We start from the raw sequence: 23,533 nt of genomic DNA on the forward strand, positions 1-23,533 counted from the left end.
ATTATGTTTTATCTTCAAGACTCCCCCCTGCATTAATAAGTACAGTTCATATCGTACGACAGGACAGCTAATGCTGAATGTAATGCACGTTCAATAAAGTAATCAAAACCAACGGTTACGATAAGAGTTTGTGCGGTTTTGAATTGCTTGTTTATCCACAACAGTAGTCGCGTTTCTGATCAAAAGTCATCAGTCAGAGTCAATGATTCGTGGGGTGGTGATCTGAGGTTTAGATCTTCCCCAATTTCTTTTCACGTGCTCAACATTGTCACCTTCTATCAGAAATCTGTTATAAAATTGGAGCTCATAATTAATATCAAAGCCTCTCTTTGTTATTAAAGTCCAGTAATCAGGCTTCAAAAAAATTATTAAAATTCAGCAGCTATTTAAAATGTTATTATCATTCGGAGAGAAAAAAAGGAAGTGCATTGGCTTGTTTAGTAATAATAATAAATAATAATGCACACAATAAATAAATAATAATAATGATGGTTTCATTTTATTAAATTAAATGTTTGTAGTAAAAAATAGTGTGTGTCAAAACGAAAGCTAAAGATCAACCAAAAACCAAAGCCAACAGCAACAACCAGACCACCACCAATCCATCGACCGTTTGAGAAAGAGGAGTGAAAACGACGCGTCGTCGAACATTTTCTCTCTTCTTGAAGCAAACTCATCGTCCCTTGTTCACTTCGGATCTCTGCTTCTTAGCTTTATATTACGCAAGCCTAGCCTAGGTTTATTAAATTCTATCAGAACTTTTATTTATATGAGCATGTCATAGAGATCACTCTCCCACACACCTCTGCTTCCTTCTTCTTCTTCTACTCTGGTACTTCATTTCTTTTATTTTTTTTATTTTGTTTTAGCTTATCGATCTAAATTTCGAAATTTAGAATTTAATTTTCGTTTTTTTGTTTTATATTTCGTCGTTATTTTCTACATGCATTGTTTTTATTGTTTTTTGTTTTTCAGTTTTCCGGATCCTATCACAATGGTGGTTTTCGGGCCAATCACGCCTGGACAGGTGCGGTGCCGTTTCAATTCCTCAGCATTATTCGATTCCTGCTAATTATAATTAGTTTCTTCCTAATCTTATTGTTTCTTGTGTTGTGTTTGATTAACTTTTTTTTTTCTTTTTTTTTTTCAGTAAAATATGGTTGTTAGCTTTAGATCTTTTAGATGCAACAACTTCTGATAATTCTGCAGATTTTGCTTCATTTTTAAATTGATAATGCTTGGTGATTAGCGGAATCTGTGAGTGAGAGCAATTTGAGCACACTAGCAAAATGAGACTGTACACATTACAAATAAAAAAGAAAAGGAGAGAGAAAAATGCTAATGTCTAGTTTTAATAGAAGTTCTGAAGCTGATGGCAATCAGTTTCTGCTGCTGTTTCTGCATATTTTGTTTCATTTGGATTGTTATTGGTGTCTTCATTTTTGGTGTTCTGAATAAACTTTGCCCGACGTATGTAATGGAGTCTTTTGCTGCACATCTCAGGTGTCTTTTCTACTCGGAATTATCCCAGTATTCGTTGCATGGATATATTCAGAGTTTTTAGAATACAAGAAAGTTTCTTCTCATACGAAAGTGTAAGTTTCTTACCAAATGGATTGAAGTAGTTTGTTAACCTTGGTTTTGTCAGGTAATCCACTTTTATGTGTCTACATGGTGAATTGATGTTGCAAAATAGGTTTCTTTTTGGATGAAAAATATTGTTGTCACTGGTGTAGACTAAGGGAAAATTTTCCATTCGTATTATTATTATTTTTTTTTTGAAAATCGAAAATAATACTTTGAGATCTTGTGATATGTGTGCCTGGACGAAAATCTAAGTCACTGATACAATGAGTTGACTGGTATGTTTGGAGAATAAAGGGAAGGTAGAATCTAGACTATCAAGTGGTCAACATAAACATTTTCTAGTACTGAATGAATTCCCTGGTTGCAGCCATTCAGACACCAATCTAGTTGAATTGGAAAAGGAGACCATCAAGGAAGATGACCGTGCTGTTTTATTAGAAGGAGGCCTTTCAAGATCAGCTTCTGCGAGGCTTCACAGTTCATCCATCAAAACAAACCTGATTAGGTCACTTCCTGTGATATGCAAAATGGTCATGGACCTTCATGTGATTCTTGTATTAAAAAGTCTTTCTTACCTTCACCTATTCTTCTTCTAGGTTTATGACTATGGATGATGCTTTCTTGCTAGAAAATCGTGCAACTCTGAGAGCAATGTAAGACATATTATTTTGTTGAGGGGAATAGGTTGCTGGTTACTCCTTTTGCTATACGTATATAAACTTCATGTATATCATGTAGGGCTGAGTTCGGGGCAATTTTGTTTTATTTCTACATATGTGACCGTACAAATTTACTTGGTGATTCTACTAAGGTACTTTTGTCCTGTTATTTATTTAATTTGTTTCTTTCATGATTTTGTTTCTGATTGATTTGCACTCAAATGCTATACTCAAGTAAATTTTGCAAGTGGTTCCTTGACTTTGAAACATTTCCTCCGTCACTCTGATTTTTTTGTCTTACTTCTTTTCAACTATCTATGTCATGTGCATATCAACATATTGCTGAAATCCAGTCATCTTATTTTTTTCTATGAGGGAGAAAGGGAGGAAGTTGGGGAATCTAAATTGGCATTGCTAGTTTTGTTCCTCGGTTTAAGCTAAGCTTGTAATGCCCTTATGAAGTTGTTTGAAGCTGCAAATTTTTTAACCTTTTAATTGTTCTTGATGGATATCCTATGAGCTGTTAGTGTATACCCTTTAATTTTTTATATTTTGTCTTTTGATGGTATAGGTTGCTTAAGTTTTATGCAGTCGTAGCTTTTACCTGAAATGCAGTACAAGAGCAAATTATAAATATGGTGCTTCTTTAGAATAACTTGATGGTTGTTGGAATCATGGTTCACATTTGCCTGATAATGACGATGAGCTAGATGTCTATATTGTAAATTTGATACATTTGTTTCTCCTCCTTAATGTGCCTTTTCTTCAACAGAACTACAATCGCGATCTTTTCCTCTTTCTCTACCTTCTTCTTGTCATAGTTTCAGCTATGACTTCTTTGAAGAAACATAATGACAAGTCTCCATTTTCTGGAAAGACCATACAATACCTTAATCGACATCAGACTGAGGAGTGGAAAGGATGGATGCAGGCAAGTATTTCTTGACAGAACTTTTAACTAATAAAGAAATATTCCTTTAGCATAATCTTGAGTGAAAAGAATAAAAATAATTTTTAGACCAAGGCTTAGCTCCACTGATTAGTGGGCAGCCTTCCCAGGACTTAGGTTTGGGTTCGAGTCTCGTGTAGTTTGTATGTGTTTAATTAATAATTTTTTTTTGAATAAAAATAATTGTATGCTTTGCAGCCGCTTTTTGTTCTGCATTTACTTTGAATTATGGAAATTGGATTTTAATTTGCATTCTGTTATTCTTCTTGATATATTTATCTTGCATTTATGTTTTCATCTGTGTACAACAAGCATTATCTCTTGATGCTCTTCATCTTATTCAAGCTGAAGACAATATTTTCTTTTTTTTTTCAGTAACTGCACTGTAATTTTGAGAAAATCATATCAAGAAATTTTCAAACCACGAGATGGAATTTATTATGATATGTATGATGGTTATATGTTGAAAGAATAGGGTACATTACCATATCTTAGTTGGTTTTCGAAAAAGGGCTTGTTCTTACAGCTTTGCTTCATTTATCAACTAAATGATATATTCAACGTGCATGAGGACTTTAAATTGTTTTACTGGTTATTTTGTATTGTGGCAGGTCCTATTTTTAATGTACCATTACTTTGCTGCAACTGAGATATACAATGCAATACGTATCTTTATTGCTGCATATGTTTGGATGACTGGGTTTGGAAACTTTTCCTACTATTACATCAGAAAGGATTTTAGCCTTCCACGCTTTGCTCAGGTGATTATATTTATTCTAGGCTATTGCTACATTTCACTGTAATAATCATGACTTTTTTTTTTTTTTGGTCTCACATGCTTTTACATCCTTATAATTTGATGCAGATGATGTGGCGGCTGAATTTCTTTGTGGCATTTTGCTGTATTGTTCTCAACAATGATTATATGCTGTACTATATCTGCCCAATGCACACGCTTTTCACCATAATGGTGTATGGAGCTGTTGGTATTTTTAACAAATACAATGAGATAGGATCAGTGATGATTGTGAAGATTCTTGCATGTTTCCTTGTGGTCATCTTGATTTGGGAAATTCCTGGAGTTTTTGACATCTTTTGGAGTCCTTTAACATTCATATTAGGTTGGTATCCTTGCAGATATCCCCAAAAACTTATCTAGCAGAATCAGAGAGAACTCAATTTATACTCTGAAGTTTTGCTTTTATGCCCAATTTTGATTATGTTTTATGGCCTTTGTCACTTTTCTGCATACCTTCTATATGAAGTTTTAATGGATTTTCTTGTTGATAGTTTTACCTTTCTCCCAGAAGAACTTAAACTGATTGTGGTTAATTCAAGTTGAATACATTGAATAAGTTCAAGTCGACTTGGATTTCTTGGAAGGTGCTCAACATAATAGTTTTTCCATTGGCAGGATATACTGATCCGGCAAAACCAGATCTCCCTAGACTGCATGAGTGGCATTTTAGATCTGGGCTTGATCGCTATATATGGATCATCGGAATGATATATGCCTATTATCATCCCACTGTAACTTCTTAATCTTTGGTGATCTTGGATTTTGGTGTATTTATTTATTTATTCATTTTTTAATGTCTGGCAACAAACTACTAAATTTTTAAAATGTTTTAACATGTTAGGCTGAGAAATGGATGGAGAAATTGGAGGAATCTGAACCCAAGAGAAAACTTTCAATAAAAGCAGGCATTGTGACGGTTGCTTTATTTGTGAGTTGCACGCCTTTGTGGCCACAGTCATATTGTTGTCTGCTTAAATATGATTGTTTATCTTTTATCACCTTTCTAATTTCAGGATTTTTCTTATATGGTTTATTCTTAATTTAGGTTGGTTATTTGTGGTATGAATGCATCTACAAACTGGACAAAGTTACATACAACAAGTACCATCCATATACATCGTGGATTCCTATCACGTATGTACTTTTTATTTTTTATTTTTTCTCTTTGGTGAAGCACTTATCAGGTAGTTTATACATGATGGCTTGTAGATATTCCTAAGGATTTTGGTTAAGTTTTAACTCAGCTTTGTTGTGATTCCAGTGTGTACATCTGTTTGCGAAATTTTACTCAGCAGCTTCGGAGTGTCTCTTTGACTCTCTTTGCGTATGTTCTTTAACCATTTTAACTAAATTATCTGACTTTGGTTAAGCTTAAATTATATTATTTTGCATCCTTACCTGTTTTGTCTAACCATATTTTTGTGCTGTGGAATGGCTAAACCTTGTAATGCTAGGTGGCTTGGCAAGATAACTCTGGAAACATACATTTCACAGTTCCATATCTGGTTGAGGTTTGTGGACTAACTGTTTTGTCTTCATATTTCTTGTCCTTACTGTGCTTGTTTTGAATTGACTGGTATTATATATATATATAGATAAATAGATAAATTTCCTCCGGCTTTTTCAGCTTGTTACCTTGATACACTCTCTCAGCTGAGGTGGAACACTGCATATTTGTTTTCGAAGTAATTAAAATAAAAGATCATATTTGATGTTTCTTTTCTTCGGTCTAATATTCAAGTAAGCTAGCAAGTGTTAGGCCTAATTTCTTTCTAGTGCATCATTTGTTTTTTGTGTTGGGGTGGTGGGGGCGGCTGGGGGGAGCCTAAATAAACATGAAATAATTTGAGCTTACTCTTGAAGTCTCCCAGAAAGCAAAGACTTCACTGTCAACTAGAATAAATGCACTGTAACTTCTTCTACATATGTGCAGATCAAACACCTCGAATGGACAACCTAAATGGCTTCTTTCATTTATCCCAGAATATCCATTGCTCAACTTCATGCTTACAACTGCCATTTATGTCTTGGTAAGTAAATATTTCGTGAATTTTAAAATTACGTGAGCTGAGAGTTTTAACTAATCTTGTTTTCTTTGCATGATCCTGATATCTTGACTTGCTTCTACAGATATCTCATCGACTTTTTGAATTAACCAGTACACTCAAGTCGGTTTTTGTACCTACAAAAGACAACCAGCGGTTGCTATGTAATTTTCTTGCTGCAGTTGCCATTTCCTTATGCTTGTATTGCGTCTCACTCATTCTTCTTCAGATCCCTCATTCACCGGTAAGCTTTGTTTGCTCTAAAATTATAACGAGTTATGTCATGTCCTGTGCTGAGTTTTGCTGTATTATTTGGAGCTGTAAGAGTACCTTACAATTCTCTTTTAACCTGCATATATAACTTGTGTTGCAAATTATTGTTACAGGCCTGACAAATTGAGGCGGAAATGAAAGTTGTGTAGCAGTTTTCTCTTGGACATACAAAATCAATTGTAGGTGGAGTGAAATGAGGGGACGTCGATATTGTTGTTTGCAGGTAATGAAGCAATTGTTTCTGCAATTTTGAGGAAAGATCCCCTCCATTGCGATGGCAAAGACAAATGATGTTGCAAATGGTAGAGGCAGGCAACGAGAGAGCAGAAATTTCCTTTTTCTTGTAATATTCGTGAATTGCTATATATATATATATATATATCAATTTTTTTTTCATTTTTTTTGGGTCAATCATCAAAGAAAATGTAGGTTCATGTGGCATAGATTTGTTGTTGGCATCAAAAGAATACGAGACCCAATACGAAAGAAATTGTTTATTGCGAACTCGTCCTGTTACACGCCTTGGGCAACAGAAACCTATATATGTCAATACAAATTTCTTATCAATAATAGCCTTACGAATTTCTTGTTACCCGAACCTGTAAAATGAAGTAATGCCCGCAGTTTGTTCTTCAGATAAAAAGAAAAGGTTAAAAAAAAAGACAGATTGAGGTGAGGTTGTCAGGGCATCGCAATGCAGAGGGTGAACCTGCAATTCAATTATAAGGGATCGCTCGGCATTTAAGTAAGGGGACGGAGGATTTCAATTAGTCTACATATGCATATATTGTAGATTTGTGATTTTAGTATTGATGTGAATTTTGGATGTAGGAAGCGGGAACTAAATTAAATCTTCTGATAGTCAAAAAATGAGCAATTCTTTTCCTCAACGTATAAAAAACTCATCTACCCAAAACTAAACTAAACAAAACAATATTCTTGGAATGAGTGTTTAGATATCCCTCAATACGTATCTATTCCGAAGAGGAAAGATAAAATAAACTTTGTGGTCACTTCACTCGTTGGTTGAATTTTGTAAGATATAAATGTAAAGAGTAATGATACAGCTACAAACTCTTGTACAAATTTATTTTGTACAAATTGATGTGGCATGATAAGATTGGTTGAATTAAATATCACTTGGCCTACGTGATTTGTTTTTATTAATTTATATTTTCATTCAACCAATGAATTAATGCCATGTCAGTTTGTATAAAATAAATTTATAGAAGAGTTTGTGGCTGTATCATTACTCAAATGTAAAATAAAAGGGATGGTTCATGGTTGGATGTAATTTGCAACCAAGGTAGCAGAATGGAATCAATTCCATATGAAGACAGAATGAAAAAACAAAAAGGCCTTGTAGGAAGGGGGCTCTCAAAATCAACTAAAGACGCCAGGATTAAATTCTTCATCACTAACGAATAAAATTCTCCACTCTCTTTCTACTCTCAGCTTTGATCGTTTCTGTAACCGCTAGCTTCACCTTTGCCATGAGAGAAGCTCAACAAGCGCAGCTCATGCTAGGTAACGTGACACCCTTTTTTCTTCTCCTTTTATCTGAGTCATGTAGATTTATGGGAACATATATAATTTCAAACAAATGGCTTTTGAACGCAATTTTAACCATGTTTTTCCCAAAATTTTATTTTCATGCTTTATTCAGTGTTTTCTTGTAACAAAGTTGAATTACTTTGCACTTGCACGTGAACATGATCCTTTCAAGGAATTTATGTTACACCTTTAGGATTAATTTTCTCTCTGTCGGGGATGCGAAATATTTTTTTAATTTTTTTATTTGAATGTTTTGAATCTATTTGACATTATTAAGACCTTAAGAGTGGGTTTAGGATTGAGAATTCAGTTGCTACGACTTTGTAGCTACTGTTAGTTAGTTACCGTAAAATGGAATCATTGATTGTTATTTAATTCTTGATATCAGACCAAGAAGCAAAAGATGAAAGCTCGATTGCTGGAAATGTCATCGGCAATTCAACATTTCCTTCCCAACAGAATTGGAAGTGGTGGATCCGAATTTGCTTTTATATTCTGTTTCTCCTTGGTGGGCAGTCAGTGGCCACTCTTCTCGGAAGACTATACTATGCCGAAGGAGGAAAGAGCAAATGGATGGCGGGACTCGTTCAACCTGCAGGCTTCCCAGTTCTGCTTCCCTTGTATCTCATCTCGGCACCCGAAAATATTCCAACCTCGTACAATAGTAACCTCCATGAAAGACCCCCATCATTTTTAACTATTATATCAGTCTATGTTTCACTTGGCATACTTCAAGCGGCAATCAGCTTGATGTATTCATTTGGGTACTTGTATCTCCCAGTCTCCACTTATTCTCTCATTTGCGCCACCCAATTGGCTTTCAATGCTTTATTCTCCTTCTTCCTCAACTCACTAAAGTTCGATCCTTATATCATCAACTCCTTAGTCCTTCTCACCATCTCCTCAATCCTTCTCGCCTTTAATAATGATGAGTCCACCGAATCAAGTGATGCTTCCAAAGACAAATATGCAATCGGGTTCATTTGCACCGTCGGCGGATCAGCTGGGTATGGATTAATACTTTCCTTAACCCAGCTTTTCTTCGAAAGGGTTTTCAAAAAGGAAACATTTACGGTGGTTTTGGACATGATAATTTATCCATCCTTGGTCTCAACTTGTATTATTCTAGTGGGGCTTTTTGCAAGTGGAGAATCGGAAGGCTTAAGTGGAGAAATGGAGGAGTTTAAATTGGGAAAAGTATCCTATCTAATGACATTGATTTGGACAGCTATTGGCTGGCAGGTTTTCTCAATTGGTGCAACAGGGTTGATTTTTGATGTGTCTTCACTCTTCTCTAATGTGATAAGTACCTTAGGGCTGCCTTTTGTTCCAGTTCTGGCTGTGATTATTTTCCATGAAAAAATGAGCGGATTGAAAGTGATTGCCATGGTGTTGGCTATTTGGGGCTTTCTTTCTTATTTCTATCATCATTATTTGGATGACTTTAAGTCCAAGACTAAGGATGGAACTGCCATTGAAGCTCCAGAAGCTTCAACAACTCCAAGAATGCATGAAACAGAACAAGATCTTCTATAAATCGTCTAGAAATTAAATGTACGTAATTAACATCTGCCAGACAGGATTTGGGCTTTTGTTGAGTAAGCAACACATTCGTGATGGAGCTAAATAAGAGGAGTTCTATCTGTTCTTGCATTATAATTTCTAGTTCATGAAATAAATTAGATGTCGATGTGTATATGCAAAATCAATTAATTTCACTGAATTTGTTGCCTCATTGGTCTAATCAAAGTTGCAATTTCAGTTTCCATTTATTCTATTATTATATATTTCTTTATTGTTAACTCAAAAAAAAAGAACCCTCTAGATATGGGCTTTAGGCTCAGGCTGCCAGAGGCATAAGGCATACAGGTGAACATGTGGAGTGGTCATGAGTGTGGGCCGTATAATGACAATGTCACTTCTTTTGTAATTAAATGTCACGACATATCACTGGACGGTGAAATTCTTTTGAAACCCAACCCAAAAATTCCCTTTTTTTTTTTTTTTGAAAAGAAAGTAAACCTTTCATTCCTTAGGAAACAACACAATTCATTACATTCTGCACTTTAGCTGGAAAAGTGTCAATCCAGACATCAGTGGAAGAATTCCTTAGAGCAAACTTTGCTAAGGCATGGGCATAAGTATTACAGGTTCTAGGGATAAAAGAAAATTGAACTTGCTGGAATTCCTTACTTTCCCTATGAACATCAGACAATATCCAGTGAATTTCTGTTCTACTGCCCTTAGTGTTGTTTAGAAGCTCTACCACTTCTTTACAGTCAGATTCTACTAACAAGCTAGATGAAGAAACTTGTTTAGCCACCTGCAGCCCCCAAAGGATAGCTTCTGCCTCTGCTAAGCTGACTCTCTCCCTGAACTGAGCTTGCTTGATTCCTACAGCTTGAATCTTTCCCTCTGCATCTCGGACAATTGCTCCCAGACTTGTCTTCTGGTCTTTGCTATTCACGGCTGCGTCTACATTAACCCAAAAATTTCCTTTAAAGATGGAGAAACAAACTCATTCTTAAATTAGGAGATTCCTATAATTCTATGGGAGGCTGGAATCTTTCATTTTATAGATAAGATAAGAAGTATCAACCATAAGATTAATAAATAACTGCTCTATTTGTGGTCATATCTAACTCATAATTTATTAACTAATGATATACGTCTCACCAATGAACTCTACTTTAAAAAAAAAAAAAAATTAATGTAAACAAATAGAAATTTTTATTCCTACAATTATATGGGGAGACTTGAATCATTCATATTATAAATTAGACAAGAAGTGTCAACCACGAGACCAAGAAGTGACTATGTTATTTATAATTTTATCTAACTGATAACTTATTGAGCAATGATACACCTCTCTTTAGTCAACCCCACCTAAAAAAAAATGATATAAACAAAAAATGATCATTTTGCTAACTCATATATTTGCGCACCACAACTCTTACTTAGGGATGGCAAAAATCCCCACGGGGACGGGTACCCTCGGGGATTTTCCCCATTCGGGGAGGGTACGGGGATAATTTTATACCCAATTTTTTTTTCGGGGAGGGGACGGGGAAAATTTTTTACCCAATTTTTTATTCGGGGAGGGGACGGGGATGAGGTGGAATCCCCATCCCCTACCCATTTCCCCATTTTAATTTTTAATTTTATTTTTATTTTTAAAATTACTAATAAATAAATAACAAAATTATAAATATTGTTAAAAATAATAAATATCAAAATAGTTGTATGTTGGGAAAGTGGTCACCTTTTGCCGGGAATTAGTTGAAGAGTATTAATTGAAGTTTTCACCAACTGTTTATTGCTTTGATTATACTGGTAGTAGTTCTTCTACTAGATCTACAGGGGATTCTTATAAGAAAGCAACCAAATGGATGATAGGTTTTGATGATTATGTAAACAATGGAGATTGTGCAGTTGTTGCAGATGAATTAGATTCATATTTGGATGAGAAAGTTATACCTCGGATGGAAGATTTTAATATTTTGAGTTGGTGGAAGACAAATGCTAATAGGTATCCTACATTAGCTCGAATTGCTAGAGATATTTTGGCAATTCCAATTACAACAGTTGCTTATGAATCAGCTTTTAACACTAGTGGTAGAGTTGTGAGCCCATACCATAACAGACTTCATCCAAGCACATTGGAGGCCTTAATGTGCTGTCAAAGTTGGTTACGAGCTTACAATAGCGGTATGAGTTTATTTTAATATGATTAATTTAAAATCGAAAATAAAAAAAAAAATGTATTAGACTATTAGTTATTCGGGGACCGGGGACCCTCGGGGATCCCCTGTTATTATTCGGGGAGGGGATGGGGATTCTCTCAAGCAATTCTGACGGGGACGGGGAGGGGACGGGGACATATGTAAAATATCGGGGATGGGTATGGGGAGATTGGTCCCCTCCCCTCCCCTCCCCATTGCCATCCCTACTCTTACTTGACATATCAATCCCATTTCAGCCACTCATTCAAATAAGTACTTGCTGCACGTTCTGAATTAGTTGTAAAAGTATCCACTTGGTAATTTGTTAGTTTTTTTTTTTTTTTTTTGAGTTCATTAATTTGTTAGTTGGTTGCATTAATACTGACAAATACGTGTATATAATATTCTTAATTTATTACTGGATCGAGTGACCCGAATGTAGGTATGACAACTTGAGCAGCTTTGCTACAAAATAAATATCGATGGAGACAAGAGACAAGGTGATCGCCAAAGTTGAACTCCGCAGCGGCGGTTGACAATAATACAGATACACGTGGATTCTATTCCAGATTAAGATCAGTCTGAACTGAAGAAAATATTTGTGGCATGGCTGGTTTATGTATTGGCAATTTTCCATAAGAGCCATGTGTTTCATTTACTGAAATCAAATAAAAATAGATCCAACTTTTCTGTAGACGCAACTGGATATGAATATATCAGAGAGCGTTGTATGTTACAGTTCCTCCATTCTTTGAATAGAAACTCTCTCATGTCCTCTTCTTGGCTTAAAAAACTTATTCAGATCAGCCTTCCATTGACTTACATATCACTTACCACATATGGGAGAAATTCAAGAAGTACAACTCCAAATCACGGCCAAAGGTAAGTCGAGTTTCTGTATGTTTTCGAGGGTTAATTATTGCTTGAAGTCTCTTTAATTAAGTAGTTATTTTCGTTCAGTTGTCATCTCCAGCTTTTCCTTTTTCTGTCTCCTGTTGCTAAGAACTTTTGTGTTTTCTTGACAGTTGAAGAAGAAAAGGAAGCAAAGTTAGCAGTGAATAACCGCAATAATCTGACCGTCACCGATCAACCAACAACTGATAATCGATCAAGAAACTATTGGAGGTGGATCCGGCTAGGCATCTACGCATTATTTGTTATCTGTGGTCAGGCAGCAGCTACTCTCTTGGGAAGGCAGTACTATGACAAAGGTGGGAACAGCAATTGGCTGGCAACACTTGTGCAACTTGCAGGCTTCCCAATTCTCCTTCCTTACTACTGCTGCATTAATATTTCTACACCATTTGTCCAACTCCAGAGGAAGATAAAGATAAAGCCACCAAATCCTTTCTTTATCTTAGCTTCAGTCTATGTCGGCCTTGGCATAATCACAGCAGCAGACTGCTTTCTTTACTCAATTGGGCTCCGCTATCTTCCAGTTTCAACGTATTCAATCATCTGTGCATCCCAATTGGCCTTTAATTCTTTCTTCTCATTCTTCTTCAACAAACAGAAGTTCACCCCATACATAATCAATTCACTGGTCCTTCTCACCATCTCCTCCGCCCTCCTCGTTTTCCAAAATGATTCTGAAAATAAAAAAGGAGTACTGTCTAAACAGAAATATGCAATCGGATTCATATGCACTGTTGGCGCATCAGCTGGGTATGGATTTCAGCTTTCCCTCACGCAACTAGCCTTCACCAAGGTTATAAAGAGGGAAACGTTTAGAGCTGTCTTGGATATGATAATCTATACGGCTTTTGTAGCGAGCTGTGCGATACTGTTGGGACTTTTTGTTAGCAGAGAATGGATGGGTTTAAACAGAGAAATGGAAGCGTATCAACTTGGGAAAGTATCTTATGTCATGAATTTAGTCTGGACAGCTATATGTTGGCAGATATTTTCTATTGGATCAGTAGGATTGATTTCTGAGACGTCTTCTCTGTTCTCCAATGCCATAAGTGTTGTGGGTTTGCCTGTTGTTCCAGTCCTAGCAGTCGTCTTTTTCCACGACAAAATGCATGGCTTGAAAGTGATTGCCATGGTGCTGGCTATATGGGGCTTCTTCTCGTTTTTATACCAGAACTATCTTGACGACTACTGCAAGTCCAAGAGTGATAATGGAGAAGCCAAACAACCTCTCCAAGCTCCTTCTACTGGAAGTTAATTAATTACTAGATGAATGTGAAAAGTTTGTTATATCATTGCTCTAATAAACTGTTGGGGAAAAATTAGGTTTTTAAAATTTTTATAAAACCTTTTGAAGATCGCTCTCATATAATATATAAGAATTCGTATTCTAGAAATCGTACCTTGAAAATCCGATTGGACTTTTTCCGTTGAAGTGATTTAAGCTCCTAGATCACGATCCGCCACCACCACTCCTGTTATATCACGATCCGTCACCACCACGCTTGTTAGATCACGAACTGTCACCAATGATCTTCCAGGTTATGACTCAGGTTCGATCTGCACTTGACGTGTGGGCGCCTTTATCACTACCAAAGCAACTAGCACGAGAAAATTTTTCTCTCAACAATAGAGAGAAAAATCTTATTCTCCGATTTGTATAAAGTGGCTTCTCTTTTTTTCTTTAGAGAAAATAAGCCTTATATATCTCCCTTTAGTGAAAACCCTAGGCTCCAAAAAATGCCATAAATAAAACTCACGTTATTTTCTTTTTCAATAGGGGACCCACCTTGTAAAATAACATAAGGCCCCTTATACAAAAGCTAATTAAATGGAGCCTCCCACTAAATGATATATTTAGGCTTTTGACCCAAATAGCTAGTTATCTTACTTATTAGTCCAGTAGTGGTGCAGTCAATTAAATGAGCTAACCCGGGGATCATTTGGGAACATACAATAGTGGCTACAATAATTAGGCCTGTAATTAAACTAGCCCAATTATTTAATTCCAAATCTACTCCACTAAAAGATTGGAACTGACTTCCATAATTGTATACTCGAATAATAATTCGCCCCAAGCCACATTGATTTCTTTACTGCACAATCCTTTGTACCACATCGTTAATTAAATTGATATCTCAACTGTCCAATCAATTTAATAACATCTTATTCCTTGATCCTTACTGGTTTTCTCTAATGATCATTTTCAACATACTAAATATGTTGACACACTCTGGCCAGAGAATTCTATGATCAAGTACCGAAAACCTATCAAGAGATGTGTTGTACAAATTCTATATTGTTAATCCATAACTCCAATACTCATAATTGCTCCCACCAAGATACCGGGTAATCTTGACCACAAGTATGTGTCGTGCCCGTTGGTAACTCAAATGGAATAACAATTACAATCATGAAATCATAATTAACTCAAGATTAAGATTACAGTAAAATCAATACCTATGAGATTTAATAAGTCTGACAGTTATTACAAAGTTAATTAAATCTCATATGTGATCCTGTTCAATGTAGTCGTACTACATCAATAAATTCATACATGATTAAGACAAATCATTCAATGAATTTATTACAGTCTATACCTAAATAAAGTGCCCAACTTTATTTATCAACTGCGAACTAAATTTATTTAATCATAAGATAACTTGTATTTATGTCTTCTGTGAATCCACATGGTGATCACATAAATACATATAATATGATTAAATGGACTTTAATACAAATATTAATGCAATTAAGATATTTGAATAAAATACCTCATTTATTTTATTAATCAGAAAAATTGTTTATTACAATTAAATAAACACATATGCTTTTAAAGAGCATATTTTCCCAACAATCTCCCACTAGCTCTCAAAGCATATCTGGCATATTGCACATGCTCTAGGGCTCTAAGTGCAGGTTATAAAGGTTTCCCACTAATGGCCATTGTAATAAGATCTGCCATTTAGCATCTAATGCCATTTGGGGTACTGTCATATAACCTTTCTACACTATTCCCTTATAAGATGATACTTCCTTTCAATATGTTTTGTTTCTTGTGGTTCCTTGGTTCCTTAGATTGAGCTACCGCACCACCATTATCACAAAATAGTTTAAGGGGTGCAGTTACAACAGGTACCACCTCAAGATTTCGTAGGAACTTGCAGAGCCATATAGCTTCTTTTGCAGCTTCAGATGTAGCCACATATTCAGCTTTAGTTGTTGAGTCTGTGATACAAGATTGTTTCACACTCATCCAACTAGTAGCTCCACTTCCCAATGTAAACACATAGCCGGAAGTTGATTTTCTAAAATCCTTATCTGACAAAAAATCAGAATTAGTATAACCCACTAGAATAAGTTCATCACCAGAATACACAAGCATATAATTTTAAGTTCTTTTCAGATACTTCATTATATGCTTGACCGCAGTCCAGTGTTCAGGTCCAGGATTAGATTGATATCTACTAACCATCCCTACCGCAAAACAGATGTCTGGCCTAGTGCAAAGCATGGCATTCATGAGACTTCCCACAGCTTCTGCATAGGGAACTCGTCTCATTCTCTCTATCTCTTCAGATGTTTTAGGTGATTGATCCTTAGAGAATGTAATTCCATGTCTGAATGGTAATAAACCAGTCTTGGAATTTTCCATACTAAATCTAGCCAATATCTTATCGATATAGACCGCTTGAGACAAGGCTAAAGTTTTATTCTTCCGGTCTCATAGTAACTTGATACCAAGAATATAACTTGTCTCTCCCAGGTCTTTCATATCAAATTGTTTTGCTAACCAAATCTTTATTGTAGTCAATACTCCTATATCGTTTCCAATCAGGAGAATATTGTCTACACAAAGAACTAGGAAAGCTACAAATTTTCCCTGAATTTTCTTGTACACACATGGTTCATCAATGTTCTGAATGAATCCAAGTGATTTAATCGCTTGATCAAATCTGATGTTCCATGACTGGGATGCTTGCTTCAATCCATAAATAGATCTCTGCAACTTACATACCATGTGTTCTTGGCCTTTTTTGTATAAATCCATCTGGTTGCTGCATGTAGATGTTTTCTTCAAGATGCCTGTTAAGAAAGGCAGTCTTGACATCCATTTGCCAAATTTCATAATCTAGCACTGCAGCAATGGAGAGCAGAATCCTGATGGATTTAAGCATAGCAACCGGAGAAAAGGTTTCCTCATAATTGATTCCTTCTTTCTGAGTAAACCCTTCGGCTACTAATCTTGCTTTAAATGTTTCCACCCTTCCTTCTTCTCCTCTTTTTCTCTTGTAGATCCACTTGCACCCTATAGGTTTTACCCCATTTGGTGCCTCTACAAGTTCCCAGACTTTATTGGAATACATAGATTCCATTTCTTGATTCATGGCCTTTTTCAAAATTCATCATCTCTATCTATTAGAGCTTCGTTGTAACTAGTGGGATCTTATACATGTTCATCTGAGGTAGCCTTATAGGTTTCTCCCAAAAACATGTATCTTGCAGGTAACCTAGTTACCCTCCCACTACGACGAGGTTCTAAAAGTGATGGTTGTTCAAGGATAATCCTGTGCTGATCAGCTGGTTGTTGCTGTTCTTCCTGTTCTATAACAGGTGTTGAAAGCTGAGCATCAACCTGATCTCTCTCTTATTTCTCTAGTTTTACCTTACTCTTAGGTTATAAGTCATTATATAGTCTTCCTCAAAGAAAGTAAAGAATATTTCTATAAATACATTCCTATCTTGAGGACTATAATTCAGACTTTCCCTTATTCCTTTAAGATACCTAAAACATGCAAGCTTCTGAACACGAATCCATCTTCTCTATCTCTGATTCTAGTAAACTCCAAATACGAATGTGTCTCAAACTATGTTTGTGACTTTTTCATAATATCTTGGAGTAATAGACACCGAGATAGATGAAACTAAGTTCAATAAACTTTGTAGTTTCAAATACTAGTATCTGGAATCAAAAAGGTAAATGATAAACCACTTAGTATATATCTTGTCTTATCCAAAAGAATCTTGTTTCTCCATTTAATTACACTATTTGTATCATAGTGTTCATTGACAACCAAATAGTGCTTGAATTCTCCATAGAGATATTCTTTGTTTCGATCATATCGAAGTTCTTTTATGTTCCTGTCTAATTGCTTCTGTCTTATCCACGTACTCTTTTGAATTTCAAAAGCAATGGAATCATGACGCACTTAGACAAACATAAATAAAATGAATATTCATCAACAAGATTGATAGAATACTCATAACCTCTTATAACATGTAAACTGATTTGTCCGTATACATTTGTATGCGCTAAATCATCAAATACAATGTTATGCTTTTAGCTCAAAAAGAGCATCCTTATCATATTACTTTTCTAAATAAGATTTATAGAGTTACAATGATCAATCTTAATAGGCCAACAAGTCTATCATTAATCATTTTCTTAAAATCTTATTATAGTTTATATGACTTAGGCATAAATATCAGAGGTGATTTTTGGTTAGAAGAAACATTTCTTTTCTTAGATAAATGCATATACTTTTTATCATTATATCTTACTTTGAATAGATCAATGGACTTCTATGATATAAATTGTCTTTATAAATAACCAAAATAAATAATAAATAGAGGATCCAAAAAATAACAGTGTACTCCTGTTTATTAAAACAAGCCACCGAAATTAAATTCCTCTAATATAAAGACAAATATCAAAACTAAAGTCTTGTAAAATTGATCTAGTCTTTCAATTGATATAAACTAGCATGTCCTCAACTGCTGTTTGATGTTTTCTTCACTTAATCTCTTGGTTTCCTGAAAACCAAATAAATGAATTACAAATAAGATTAGTTATCTCAGAATTCATTATTGTATGATGCAATAGAAATCTGAACTAATTAGGAAGCTTAAAGATTTTCTATACCTGATTTTAATAATTTTAGGACAATCTTTCTTCCAGTGACCCTTCTGCCCACATTTGTAACACTTGCCTTTTGGCTTGCCACTTCTTTTAGTGGACAGTTTGCCGATCCCAACTCTTGCTTGCTCATTCTTGTCTTTCGACTTAAGCTTTAAAGAGAATCCTTTTTCAGGAAGTTTTCTGCTATGATAAAATTCTTCTATAGCATGTAGTTCGTGCATTAATTCAATTAAGGTCATATCTTTATTGTTTAAGATATAACTGACCTTAAACTCTTTGAATGTATCAGGTAAAGATTCAATCACCATGTTAATCTTTGATTTATCATTGATTTGAACACCATGAATCTCTACCTCATTCAAATAGTCCATCATTTTGAGGACATGATCACGAACTTTTGTGCCCTCTTCCATCTTAGTATCCATAATACATTTTAATGCTGCTTCTCTGGCAAAATGGGTATTTTGCCCAAACATCTGATGAAGACTAGCCATTATTTCAGTGGCTGTTTCCATGCTCCGATGTTTCTTATGCAGTTCCACAGAAATCGAAGCCAATATATAGCGCTTAGCCATTTTGTTAGCTTCGCACCATTTCTCATAAGGCTCCCTCTGATTTCTATAATCGTATAACGATGGTTCAGGAGGGCAAGGCTGAGTCAAAACATATTTGCTTCCCTTAGCAGTGAGAATATTAAATAGATTGCGTTTCCAATCTAAATAATTTTCGCCAGTGAGTTCATTTTTAACAAGGATAAATAATAATGGGTTGATGGAAGACATTTTCTGAAAAAACAAAATACACATGCATAAATACTTTGAAACAATATTCACAATAAATGACAAAAATGCAAAAAACCATAAATGCATTTTAATTTATTGTAACGATAATCTAGTACCGCTTTGACAAGCTATCCGTTGGGGAAGTCATGTCTACACTTACTAGACCCAATTATCCATTAGATTATTTACTTTCATGTAGAGACATGATAAATAATTATCGTTATCCCTTTAGGCCTAAATTTGTTAACAGAGCTTCCTTGGGAAGGTTAATAACAAACTTTAGTTGAGTGTATAACCATTGTTTCAATCTACGTATTTTTCATATCAATAGTCACCGTTGGGGTGAACAATCGATTAAAAAATATTTCAATTTTATCTTTGAAGAAGTTCATCAAATAAAATATCTAATATATATACCCTCCGAAGGGAGCATCACCGTATCATGAAGTCGAGGTATATATATAATTTTATTATTGAACTAACAATGGAGCCCGTGGGAAAATTATCTTGAATTTTCCCTCTCCCACTCAATATTTTAAAATTGGTTTTTTTTTTTTTTTTAAAAAAAACATACATATTGTTAATTGCATGCTTCCTATAATATTATCTAGATGATATCAAATATTATTAAGCATATGCAAATTTCAAACAATATAATGAAATTCATTATTAATGAATGACATGTATCATTATGCATAGAGTGGCACTTCCTATTCTATATGACATGTTATCATGGCATATTATCATCCAAAACATAACATATAGAAAAATAATTAAATAATCTTAATTCATGGCTTTCCTAATAATGAAAAATACATTAACCTAAGCCTAATCTTCATTGGGCTTCTTGTCAATGTCCATCTTCCATAATCTTGTCTTTGTTAATGGACTAGGGGAAATTGGACTTTTAAATTTATAATTGGTCCAATTTTACTTTTGAAAGAAAATAAAAAAAAATTTTTTTTTATTAAAATAAAACTTTTAGACCAAAAATAAATTTAATGTATTCAATTTTATCTATGCATTTTAATCCATTAAGCCCAATTAAAATTGGGCCTAAAACTAGGATTCATTAAGCCCAAAACTGTTTTTAGACTTAAATGCAAAAAATTAAAATTTTCTGCCCAAGTGAAAACTTATGGAACCATAGGGACCTCCATGATAAAAACCATGAAACCCTAAATCCATATTTTTCTTTCTTTCTTCCCCAGCCGCCATCTCCAAAAACCTCCAGCCACTGTTCACTGTTTCACACCGGACAGCCGCCGATCTCCGACACATCTCCAACCGCTGCCGCCTCGCCGGAAACGCATCAAACCCGCGCGTGCAACTGGAAGCCCTTGCTCACGCTGCTGGTTGCACGCTGCAGTTGCTGGTCACAGCGTGCTCTGCGGGCTTGCAGCGCGCACGCGGCAACTGCTGGGCGTGCAGCGCGCGCTGCTCGCGCAGCAGCGTGTGCTGCTGGCCGTTGCTGAAATTTCCGTCCTCCATTGTTTGCGCTCGTTTTCCAGTGATGATGCTTCGGTGATTTACAAATTTTCAACACAAATTTTGGCTTACAAAATTTCAATTACAGTAAAATAAATCAAGAGGGAATTATGGTGATAAAAAGCCACCCCTCTTGTTACAGATCCAAACGAAAAATACAACGGAAAATCTAACCATGAATTAAGACAAATCAAAACATGCTTTATTCATATATTAAACAATTAATATATATCTGAATAAATTGTGCCACTCTAATACATAAATTTCAAGAATGATTTCATACGAAATTCTTTATATATTAATATGAGATGGCTCTGATACCAAATGTTGGGGAAAAATTAGGTTTTTAAAATTTTTATAAAACCTTTTGAAGATCGCTCTCATATAATATATAAGAATTCGTATTCTAGAAATCGTACCTTGAAAATCCGATTGGACTTTTTCCGTTGAAGTGATTTAAGCTCCTAGATCACGATCCGCCACCACCACTCCTGTTATATCACGATCCGTCACCACCACGCTTGTTAGATCACGAACTGTCACCAATGATCTTCCAGGTTATGACTCAGGTTCGATCTGCACTTGACGTGTGGGCGCCTTTATCACTACCAAAGCAACTAGCACGAGAAAATTTTTCTCTCAACAATAGAGAGAAAAATCTTATTCTCCGATTTGTATAAAGTGGCTTCTCTTTTTTTCTTTAGAGAAAATAAGCCTTATATATCTCCCTTTAGTGAAAACCCTAGGCTCCAAAAAATGCCATAAATAAAACTCACGATATTTTCTTTTTCAATAGGGGACCCACCTTGTAAAATAACATAAGGCCCCTTATACAAAAGCTAATTAAATGGAGCCTCCCACTAAATGATATATTTAGGCTTTTGACCCAAATAGCTAGTTATCTTACTTATTAGTCCAGTAGTGGTGCAGTCAATTAAATGAGCTAACCCGGGGATCATTTGGGAACATACAATAGTGGCTACAATAATTAGGCCTGTAATTAAACTAGCCCAATTATTTAATTCCAAATCTACTCCACTAAAAGATTGGAACTGACTTCCATAATTGTATACTCGAATAATAATTCGCCCCAAGCCACATTGATTTCTTTACTGCACAATCCTTTGTACCACATCGTTAATTAAATTGATATCTCAACTGTCCAATCAATTTAATAACATCTTATTCCTTGATCCTTACTGGTTTTCTCTAATGATCATTTTCAACATACTAAATATGTTGACACACTCTGGCCAGAGAATTCTATGATCAAGTACCGAAAACCTATCAAGAGATGTGTTGTACAAATTCTATATTGTTAATCCATAACTCCAATACTCATAATTGCTCCCACCAAGATACCGGGTAATCTTGACCACAAGTATGTGTCGTGCCCGTTGGTAACTCAAATGGAATAACAATTACAATCATGAAATCATAATTAACTCAAGATTAAGATTACAGTAAAATCAATACCTATGAGATTTAATAAGTCTGACAGTTATTACAAAGTTAATTAAATCTCATATGTGATCCTGTTCAATGTAGTCGTACTACATCAATAAATTCATACATAATTAAGACAAATCATTCAATGAATTTATTACAGTCTATACCTAAATAAAGTGCCCAACTTTATTTATCAACTGCGAACTAAATTTATTTAATCATAAGATAACTTGTATTTATGTCTTCTGTGAATCCACATGGTGATCACATAAATACATATAATATGATTAAATGGACTTTAATACAAATATTAATGCAATTAAGATATTTGAATAAAATACCTCATTTATTTTATTAATCAGAAAAATTGTTTATTACAATTAAATAAACACATATGCTTTTAAAGAGCATATTTTCCCAACATAAACAAACAAGAGAAGGGAATTTTTAGCTTTAATTACGGTGTTGAAAGAACCTGGATATCAAGTCAAGCAGACCGCCCTTTGGTGTTGAAAATTTAAATACGTAGTATGAATTCATTATATCCACCGCGTCTATTGTTTGGAAATACAGAATCATTTTTTTGTTATTGTATGAGAAATTTGTTCAACCTGCTGGCTAGGCTTGCAATTCTCTTTCCCCTTTTTCTGACTGAAATCGGCACCCGGAAATCCAAACTCAAACAATCTCCATTACGAAAGGCCACCCTCCGTTGTCATATTTGTATCATCCTCTATATGTTCCACTCGACATGCATTCTTCCTTCCAGCCGCTAGCTGTTAGCAAATTGAATTATTCATTTGGTTAATTATATCTTCCCTCTTGTGTTGTCTTTACTTGTGAAATTGGGAAATCAAAGTAAAAAATGAAAATAATTGATGGTGTCTATTTGTAAAGTAGAAGGGGATAAGAATGAAACGTGCAGGACTCGTATGTTTGTAGGATTTAGGAATGAAAACTTCATTTTTATGTGGGATTGAGAATTAAGTACGCTTTCTTTGAACCTACTATTTTACTCAAACCAAATTTCATAATTTTACTCTTATGATTGTTGTTATTATTAATAATTATCATTAGAATAATAATAATGCTAAAATTATTATTAGTATGTTAGAAGTATTTATTTAAATGATAATAATCACAATTATTAAAATAAATAATAAGAAAAATAACAATAATTAACTAAGGATATTTCAGTGATTTAAAATAATCCATTTCAATTCTTAAATAAACACATCAATAAAAATAGAGTTCATTCCAATTTTAATTCCTATAATTCAGATAAATAACTTATTTTAATTTTCAGTTTACACTCTCATTGCAATCCATTCTAATTCCTTCTTATTTTAGCTCAAGCTCAATCCTATTAGCAATGGATAAGTACAACCTTATTC

At 34.8% G+C, this 23,533-nt stretch overlaps 3 protein-coding genes across 4 annotated transcripts; all 3 read left to right on the forward strand.

Moving 5' to 3' along the window:
• The first annotated feature begins 492 nt into the window (after positions 1-492).
• Positions 493-6,961, forward strand: LOC18053255 (protein REDUCED WALL ACETYLATION 3). 2 transcript variants are annotated; one of them, XM_006449572.2, is made up of 17 exons: positions 493-832; positions 976-1,027; positions 1,504-1,595; positions 1,955-2,092; positions 2,184-2,240; positions 2,326-2,398; positions 3,019-3,177; positions 3,807-3,956; positions 4,061-4,316; positions 4,610-4,725; positions 4,836-4,922; positions 5,040-5,128; positions 5,256-5,318; positions 5,449-5,505; positions 5,928-6,024; positions 6,125-6,283; positions 6,426-6,961. In XM_006449572.2, the coding sequence occupies exons 2-17, from the start codon at positions 995-997 to the stop codon at positions 6,429-6,431; spliced, it is 1,632 nt and encodes a 543-aa protein (XP_006449635.1). In that variant the 5' UTR covers positions 493-832; positions 976-994; the 3' UTR covers positions 6,432-6,961. The 2 variants fall into 2 exon arrangements, with proteins under 2 accessions (XP_006449635.1, XP_024047072.1); XM_024191304.1 differs by having other exon boundaries at positions 493-737.
• Positions 6,962-7,664: 703 nt separating this feature from the next.
• LOC18053256 (purine permease 21) lies at positions 7,665-9,622 on the forward strand. The gene is made up of 2 exons (XM_006449573.2): positions 7,665-7,839; positions 8,255-9,622. Exons 1-2 carry the CDS (start codon positions 7,806-7,808, stop codon positions 9,400-9,402), a joined length of 1,182 nt encoding a protein of 393 aa, XP_006449636.1. The 5' UTR covers positions 7,665-7,805; the 3' UTR covers positions 9,403-9,622.
• A 2,481-nt stretch (positions 9,623-12,103) lies between these two features.
• Positions 12,104-13,812, forward strand: LOC18053257 (probable purine permease 10). Its single transcript, XM_024192058.1, has 2 exons — positions 12,104-12,470; positions 12,614-13,812. The coding sequence occupies exons 1-2, from the start codon at positions 12,428-12,430 to the stop codon at positions 13,756-13,758; spliced, it is 1,188 nt and encodes a 395-aa protein (XP_024047826.1). The 5' UTR covers positions 12,104-12,427; the 3' UTR covers positions 13,759-13,812.
• The last annotated feature ends 9,721 nt before the right edge of the window (positions 13,813-23,533 follow it).

Source organism: Citrus clementina, unplaced genomic scaffold, assembly GCF_000493195.1.
Source record: "Citrus clementina cultivar Clemenules unplaced genomic scaffold, Citrus_clementina_v1.0 scaffold_2, whole genome shotgun sequence".
NCBI lineage: Eukaryota > Viridiplantae > Streptophyta > Magnoliopsida > Sapindales > Rutaceae > Citrus > Citrus x clementina.

Coding starts and splice junctions, on each gene's coding strand:
- LOC18053257 (XM_024192058.1), top strand. CDS start 12,428: ATGGGAGAAATTCAAGAAGTACAACTCCAAATCACGGCCAAAG. Junction 12,471..12,613: donor ACTCCAAATCACGGCCAAAG/GTAAGTCGAGTT, acceptor TTTTCTTGACAG/TTGAAGAAGAAAAGGAAGCA.
- LOC18053255 (XM_006449572.2), top strand. CDS start 995: ATGGTGGTTTTCGGGCCAATCACGCCTGGACAG. Junction 5,319..5,448: donor GTCTCTTTGACTCTCTTTGC/GTATGTTCTTTA, acceptor TTGTAATGCTAG/GTGGCTTGGCAAGATAACTC. Junction 5,506..5,927: donor CAGTTCCATATCTGGTTGAG/GTTTGTGGACTA, acceptor ACATATGTGCAG/ATCAAACACCTCGAATGGAC.
- LOC18053256 (XM_006449573.2), top strand. CDS start 7,806: ATGAGAGAAGCTCAACAAGCGCAGCTCATGCTAG. Junction 7,840..8,254: donor ACAAGCGCAGCTCATGCTAG/GTAACGTGACAC, acceptor TCTTGATATCAG/ACCAAGAAGCAAAAGATGAA.